Source organism: Malus sylvestris, chromosome 15, assembly GCF_916048215.2.
Source record: "Malus sylvestris chromosome 15, drMalSylv7.2, whole genome shotgun sequence".
Classification (NCBI taxonomy): domain Eukaryota; kingdom Viridiplantae; phylum Streptophyta; class Magnoliopsida; order Rosales; family Rosaceae; genus Malus; species Malus sylvestris.
This window is the reverse complement of record NC_062274.1, coordinates 48619405-48627871: the sequence shown is the minus strand read 5'-3', so window position 1 is coordinate 48627871 and position 8467 is coordinate 48619405. Positions and strand designations below refer to the sequence as shown.

The 8467-nt window shown below is 39.2% G+C and overlaps 2 protein-coding genes across 2 annotated transcripts; one reads left to right on the top strand and one right to left on the bottom strand.

Annotated features, from left to right (window-relative positions):
• Positions 1-1486: 1486 nt before the first annotated feature.
• Positions 1487-2521, top strand: LOC126603057 (uncharacterized mitochondrial protein AtMg00810-like). The gene has a single exon (XM_050269820.1). The coding sequence runs from the start codon at positions 1487-1489 to the stop codon at positions 2519-2521; it is 1035 nt and encodes a 344-aa protein (XP_050125777.1).
• A 980-nt stretch (positions 2522-3501) lies between these two features.
• Positions 3502-7390, bottom strand: LOC126601791 (receptor protein-tyrosine kinase CEPR1-like). The gene is made up of 2 exons (XM_050268553.1): positions 4647-7390; positions 3502-4237 (listed from the first exon to the last, which is right to left on the bottom strand). The coding sequence occupies exons 1-2, from the start codon at positions 7141-7143 to the stop codon at positions 3843-3845; spliced, it is 2892 nt and encodes a 963-aa protein (XP_050124510.1). The 5' UTR covers positions 7144-7390; the 3' UTR covers positions 3502-3842.
• Positions 7391-8467: the final 1077 nt, after the last annotated feature.

The window sequence follows — 8467 nt, the reverse complement described above, 5'->3', positions numbered from 1 at the left end:
TGGAGAGTATACAAGTAGAATGTTTGTTGAATTTTTGGATACAAAGGGTATAAAACACATGATTTCGTGTCCTTATACCCCTCAGCAAAATGGACTTGCTGAGAGGAAACACAGACATGTGGTTGAGACTGCAGTGACACTCATGACAGAAGCAAAGTTACCAGCTCAATTTTGGTTTCATGCCTGTTCACATGCTGCATTTCTAATAAACAGAATGCCATGTAGAATATTGCATATGAAATCACCATATCAGGTGTTAGTTGGACAAGAACCTGCTGTTCAAACTCTGAAGATTTTTGGGTCTGCAGTGTATCCATTCATGAGGCCTTATAATGCAAATAAACTTGAACCAAGAACAACTCAATGTGTATTTCTGGGATATATGATGGGATATAAGGGAGTAGTGTGTTATAACATTGGTTCAGGGAAATTAATTCTTTCTAGACATGTTGTACATGATGAAGAGATATTTCCTTATCAGAATATACAAGTGTCAAAGATATCACAGTCTAGTTCTTCATCTTTCCAGAATTCAAGGCCTATTGCGATTCAATTACCAAGGGATACGATTACTCCATCTTCAGTACATCAACATAGAGGATCTGCACAAGCTATAGAAGTCATTTCACATGTTCAAGGCTCAGATCCAGTAGTTTCAGTAAATTCTGATATGGTAGTATCTCCATCTTCAGAGTCTGCAGTCAGTCCGCCTTCTGATAATCTGGTTACATCTTCTCACCATCATGTTTCAAGTCCACCAGATTCAAGGTTACCACTTTCTCAAGCAATTGTCTCACATGATATTCAAGCACAGAATGGTAATGAACATTCAATGGTGACAAGGTTGAAGTCTGGTGCTATCCTAAGGAAAAATTATGCAGCTTTAACTGCAACATTTCCAGAGTTAAACACTTTGCAGATAACAAATGATGATCCTTTTGTGGGAGGTTTCTCCTTTATTTCAGAGATTGCAGATTCATTAGAACCTACATGCTTTAGACAAGCAGCATCTTTTTCACATTGGCAACATGCAATGCAAGAGGAGTATGATTCACTTCGACTTCAAGGTACTTGGACTTTAGTACCTGCACCAAATCACAGATCAATAATAGGAAGCAAATGGGTGTATAAGGTGAAAAGAAATCCTGATGGCACTGTATCAAGGTATAAAGCAAGACTAGTTGCTTAAGGGTTTTCTCAAGAGCATGGTGTAGATTATTCAGATACTTTTAGTCCAGTTGTGAGACATACAACTGTAAGACTCATTCTTGCTTTGGCTGCAATGAATAAATGGGAATTGAAACAACTTGATGTCAAGGATGCATTTTTGCATGGTGAGTTACAAGAAGAAGTTTATATGAAACAGCCACAAGGTTTTGTTGATTCAAGTCATCCCGATTATGTATGCAAACTTCTTAAGTCACTATATGGACTCAAACAAGCCCCAAGGGCTTGGAATTCAAAATTTACAAGCTACTTGGTGACAATGGGGTTTACTGCATCAGTATCTGATACCAGTTTGTTCATTAAAACTGATAACAATGATATCATCATACTATTGCTCTATGTTGATGATATAATATTGACTGGATCATGTGTGACTAAAGTACAACTCGTAGTTCAAGAACTCTCATCTGTGTTTGACTTGAAGGATTTGGGGAAGCTGACATATTTCCTTGGTTTACAGATTCAATATAAACCAAATGGAGATATTTTTGTAAATCAGTCCAAATACATAAAGGATTTACTTCATAAGGCAGGTATGGATTCTTGCAAGCCTGCTAATACACCATGTAAACCAGACAATCAAATGATAATGACAGAAGGAGAGTTACTTTCAGATCCGAGTTCATACAGAAGCATTGTTGGTTCCTTGCAGTATCTTACGTTTACTAGACCGGATATTGCGTTTGCTGTGAATACAGTTTGTCAACACATGCATTCACCAACTGAAGTTCATTTTGGTGCTGTAAAACGGATTCTTCGATACCTTCATGGTACAATGCAACATGGCATAGTCTATTCTTCACAATCACAGATGAATCTCACGGCTTTTTCTGATTCTGATTGGGCTGCAGATCTTAATACCAGAAGATCAGTAACTGGATATATTGTTTTTCTTGGAGACAATCCTATTTCGTGGCAATCAAAGAAACAAACTTCAGTATCCAGAAGTTCTACAGAAGCTGAATACAAAGCCCTTGCTCATACAGCTGCTGATCTAGCTTGGGTTAGACACATTTTGAGAGATTTGAAGTGTGTTTTACTTCAACCACCTGTTATTAATTGTGATAACATGTCAGCTATTGCATTAAGTTCGAATCCAGTGTTCCACTCCAGAATCAAACACTTGGATACCGATTATCATTTTGTAAGGGAGAGGGTACAACAAGGCGATCTTGCCGTGGCATATGTTCCTACTGATGAGCAAACTGCCGATGTTCTAACAAAGGGTCTTCACAGTCCTGCATTTATCAGACATTGCTACAATCTGAAGCTTGGGACCCCAAGCTTAGATTGAGGGGGGATGTTGACAGTAGTAACAGTTGGCAATGCCACATCAGCTTAACTAATAGACTATTGGTGGTTATGTTGGTTAGAGATGTTATAACTAACTGATATAGTTACTGAAGTTACTGATGTAAATCATGCAATCTATATAAGATGAGATAGCATTACTGTAATCTTCAATTCAGATCAATACAAAAGTTTCTTTCTCTAAAACACTCATTCTCTCTCTAGAACTCTTCTTTCTTCTCCTTTTCTTGTTCGAGTATTCATTGTAGATTAGGATTTCTGTATACGTTAACAAGGTTTAGTCCATAAACATTGTTTGAGTCTTAGTTTAGTCTTAAATTCGTCCAAGTTCATCTCTAGAATCTGTTTTGAGTCTAATTGTTAGTAGTGTGCTGTTTTGAGTCTTTTAAGTGTTTTTTGAGTTAGTTAAGTTACAATCTGTTTTCTTTTTATCTTTTGAGTCAAAGTAAGAGTTAATTTCGTCTAAATCACTTGTTAGGTTTAGAATTGAGTCAATTTCACTAAGTTTTGCAGATTTGAGTGTCTTAGGTCAGATTAGAGTCTATTCTTGTGTTTTTAAGTCTAGTTTAGTGTTTTAAAGTTTAATTTGAGTAGATTAGCAGCCCCCAGTTAATCCCCGGTCTAAAACGATCCCTATTTGCTCATATACTACAATTGTCATCCATAGGGTTTAATTTGTGTGTCAAGTTAATTTTCACATCAAATATGATCTTCTAAGATATGCTGAGCTGTCAATCAGCCCCAATGGGTAGCTAACTCAAGTGGCCCCTCCACACAAGAATCATATATGCCTTCTTAACTTTAATTTCAGAATCAGGAACCCACTTTTTTTTGTTTTTTGTTTTTTTGACAGAAAAAGCTCTCATACAATTCACAACCCTCCACTCCTCACTAACATTTATGTGCTTTTTTATCCTCCACTCCAATACAAAAGAGCACAAAAGATAAGGAGGAAAAATAATATTCACAAAAGCTAGGAATGATTGGATTAGTTGATCCCTTAAAAAATATGGATGCTGATGAGCTAGGGTTACCGTAAAAAAAGCAGCTATAGTGACTGAATTCCTAAATCCTTACAAAACCAAAATTACAAAATCGAAAAGCAGATAAAAAGATGGAGACATAGACTCTACAAACCACCTTCATGAAAAAAAAAACTAAAGAGAGTAATCAGTTATACCTTTATGACCAGTCCCCCAATCAGTTTGAGAGGACTTTAATTACATGGTTATCATATATATGTGCCATATAACACTCTTTAACCTAGGACCGTGGGACCCAACAAGCAAACTCTTCCATGCAAATCATAACTCATAAGGGTTCTTGACCTTTGTCACATTTGGTGCTTCTTTGGTCTTAGTTGATGACTTGCATGAATCAAATCTGCAAGGGTCAGCTTCAATCAGCAGCTGAACGATCTCCTTCATGCTCGGGCGCAGCGAAGGCGCCTTGTAGGTGCATCGAACGGCAATGCGAAGAACCTGGATCATCTCCTCCTTGAATGAGTCCGATAATCGCTTGTCCAGCACCTCCGTAGCTCCTTCTCTGGTGTCCACTTTGTTTGAAACCCAGTATATGATGTTCTTGTTGTCTCCAAACTCTGCCTCCACCGGCTTCTTCCCTGTTATCAGCTCCATCAAAACTACCCCAAAACTGTAGACGTCACACTTGGTTGTTGCTTTGGATGAATATGCATATTCTGTCGCCAAAAACAAATTAATCAGTTAAATTTAGTGAAACATGATCTGGATTAGTTACTAATTTAAGTCAAAACACTGCTTAGTAAAAGTAAATCAAGATATAGTACTTGTTTAGCCTAAAAAGGTAACAACTACAAGCAACCATCAAAAAGTGGCTGCACAAGAGTTACCAAGGACAAATTTGATACAATAAGTAACACATAATGTGTTTTTTTTTTTTTTTTTTTTATCCAAGTGATATTCTAATCTAATTTAAAACACGGGGAGGGGAATTCGAACTTGGGTGCTGACGAGGAAGAGCACTGCTTTAGACAACTTGACTATGCTTAGGTCTACACAATACATAAACATTTTACTATAATTGTAAATGTTTAATTAAATCTTTAGAAAGTTGGATCGGGAAATTACCTGGGGCTAAGTAACCATAAGTCCCAGCAATAACAGTGGTGGTGGAATCTTTTCCTGCTCTTGCTTGTAAAACCTTGGCTATGCCAAAATCTGCAACCTTGGGTTGGTTATTGACATCGAGCAGGATGTTGGTAGACTTGATATCTCTGTGAATAATTGGAGGCATCAGATCATGGTGGAGGTATGCCAAACCCTGCGCAATCCCGAGGGCAATCTGGTGACGAGTAGGCCAATCTAGATGGACCCAACCTTTGTGAAGAGCATCCCAAAGGTTACCATTTGGCATATACTCATAAACCAAAAGATTGCAGTCCGAGCTTGAGAAGTAGCAGTACAATTTGACAATGTTTTTGTGCCTTATACTTCCCAGCGTCTCGACCTCAGTTTTCAACTCCTTGTGTGTGAACAGCTGATCTTCTCCAGAATCTTTTGCTTTTCTACTCCACAGCCTCTTCACTGCAATCACATCCCCGCTGCTCAGCTCAATCTTGTACACTGTCCCTGATCCTCCATGGCCTACTATGTTCTTATCAACCATGCCTTCAATGACCTCGCGGTGGTCGAAGCTTATTCGATGGAAGCTCTTTACATCATATGAGAAGAATGATGAGGACAGGCTCTCATCATGTTCCACCTCTGCTCTTCTTCCAAACCGGCGCTTTAGGAACAGCAGAGCTCCAATGAGGAGGAAGACTACTGAAACTGTAACTACCCAGAAATAATTTAACTTTTTTTTGTTAAGAGATTGTGAACATATGGGAAAATTATTTTGATCTGATGAAACTTTAACACAGAGGCCTGGGTTGCCGGAAAAGCTTTCCACCAACCCGCCTTTTATCAATGAGAGAGGAATTGGACCAGAAAGCTTATTGTTTGAGAAGTTGATGGAGTTTGGTAATAATTCAACGAGACTCTCTGGGATGTTTCCGGTCAAGAGGTTGTTGGAGAGATCAAGAACATTGAGAGATTTTAGTGAAGAAAGAGAATCGGGAATGGTAGAGTTGAGCTTGTTGCCTTGTAACATCAGTAAATTAAGCTTCTTTAAGTTTCCAATTGCAGAAGGAATTGGACCAGAAAGAAGATTATTACTGAGGTCAATCTTTACTAGGCTGATTGCTCCAGAGACTGCAGGTGGTAGAACACCTGAAATCTTGTTGCTTTGTATAAACAATTCTGACAAGTTTCTAGCTCTTCCAATTGTATCTGCAATCTGACCACTCAAATTATTGTAACCCAAATCAAAGATCGAAACATGGGGAAGACTAAGAAGTCCTGCAGGTATTGAGCCCTCCAGATGATTATAGCTAAGTCGAAATCGAAGAAGAGACTGGCATTCTGAGTAGCTCTCTGGTATCTCTCCAGATAACTTATTGTCCAGCATAAGAAAGTAGAGCAACTTACCTCCCTTGCAAACCTCCGTTGGCAATGGACCGGAAAAATGGTTCTCGGACAAGTCTAGGACAATCATTGGTGATGAGTGCCCCAGATTTCGAGGAATTTCTCCTGTCAGGAAGTTGTCATAAAGCGACAGCATGCTCAGTGTTTTCGAGTCTGCGATGGCGCTTGGGATTTCACCTGAAAGACTGTTGTTGTAAAGCTGCAGGACTTGGAGCTTGGGAAGGCGACAAATAGATTCCGGAATCCTTCCAGTCAGCTTATTGACTGACATGTCTAAGTCTACCAGGCCAGTGAGATTTCCAAGCTCCTCAGGTATAGTTCCAACAAGTTGGTTGTAGTAGAGCTCCAACTGTTTCAAATTCTTGAGCAAACCAATCTCGGCCGGAATTTCACCGCCCAGGAAATTGCCGCTCAATTCGAGATCAACAAGAGAAGTCATTTTTCCAATTGATGCCGGGATCTTCCCTTCAATCATGCACGTTGTCAAGATCATAGATTTGAGATTTGTCAGCCGAGTGATGTCCTCCGGAAGCTGCCACAAGTTGAAACCTTCGTTTTCATTGAAGTTGAGTACCTCAAGATTGGTGAGGTTGAACACTGACATGGGGAACTTGCCGATGAACAAATTGTACGACATGTCAAGAACCTTCAGAGATTTCATGGGTGAAAAATCCGGAAGCGTCTGACTGAGGTACAAATGTTCCATGTTGAGCTCTTCCAAGAATGAGCAGTTGGTGATGCTGTCCACAAAGTCACCCCGGAGATTGTTACGTCCAAGACGGAGAACACGCAACTGAGGCAGGTAAGAGCAGATGCCTGCAGGAAATTTACCGGAGAGTGACCTACTGGATATATCAAGCTCGACAACATACCCTTCGTTGTTGCAGGTGACACCGGAGAAGTTGCAGTAAGGTTTCCCTCCTTTGACATCCCAATCTGACAGGGAGTTCCCGGCGTTTGCTGAAACAGACTTTATTATGAGCAAAAAAAACTCAGACTGGCTAGTATTTGTACGGATGACGGCTTGAGACGGATTAAAAAGCGAGTAAATTATAAGGAAGATAGAAAGGACGAAGGTGGTATGATTATAAGAAGCCATTTTTGAAAAATCAAAGATGGAGAGAGAGAGAGAGAGAGAGAGAGAGAAGGTTTTGGAGAGAGGGTAGTTTTAAAAAACTGGTAGGAATTGTGGCAGGGAAGAGGTATATATGTGATGATTGAGGGGATCACGGGGTGCAGCAGTAACAAGAAGCCTTGACGATCAAAAAGGAGGGATTGTTTGTGCACTTGTACATAGTAGTACTGCTGCCGCTGATGTGTGTGTGTGTGTGTGAGAGAGAGAGAGAGAGAGAGAGAGAGAGAGAGAGAGAGAGAGAGAGATAGCATATATATATCTTTGCATAAAGAATCTTTACGTTTAGACTCCACAAAGATGTACGTAGTAGGGGAATAACTTCGATCAGTGCCAACTGCTTTATACTGAAAGCAACATGCCCCACATTTTTAAGAGAAATTGTATTCGTCTCCTTGAATCTCATTCTTATTAGAGGGACCCCTAGCCCCACCCACCCTCTTCCTGTACCACTCACAAAGTTGGACATAGACGCACCTGATCGATCTTTATATATAATGTTTTGTTCGATTGTTAGACATAAACCCAATGCCCAATACTAATGAGATATAAGACAGATCTTTCTTTTGAAATGGATATCAATTAGCCAGGATATGAATGACACCCAATACTTGACAACCTGTTAGTGGTCTGTTTAATACTTGTGACACAAGCGAAGTATGGACTACATGCTGCTTCTTTGGGGTATCCAAACAATTAGGGTGGGCAAACTGGCCGAACCGACCGATTCGAACAGTCGGAAATAGTTCATTAAGGAAGAAGAGCACAATCAAAAGGCCATAACAAATACAGTACAATCCTTCAGTCACATGAGCAGAGATGGAGCTAGGACCTTTGTTTTTTCTCCGGTGCACTATAGGTCTAGGCTACATAACCTGTTAAAAGAGTCTACTATCCTCGACTAAAATATGCATAATAGGGAATAATTAAAATCTTTATAAACAAAACTCGACTGACACAAGTGAATTTCATTAGTAAGTAAAAAATATATACCTAATTAGGGGCCATAATGAGCCTTCCCTCAAAATGCATACAAAAACATACAACGAAAGTAAGAAAGTAACATGCAATACAAAGATGTACACCATAATCTACTTAAGTAATATCTTAACATTATACGAACACTTCAAATACTCAAACAATGGACACAAAAAATCTTAAAACATAAACAACTTAGTGCGATTCTCAATCGCATAACCTAAATTGAATAAAACACGTGAAGTATTAAAGCAAGAGAGAGGGAGAGAAACAGTTGAATTACAAAAAAAAAAAAAATGTAACAGAGAGGCTC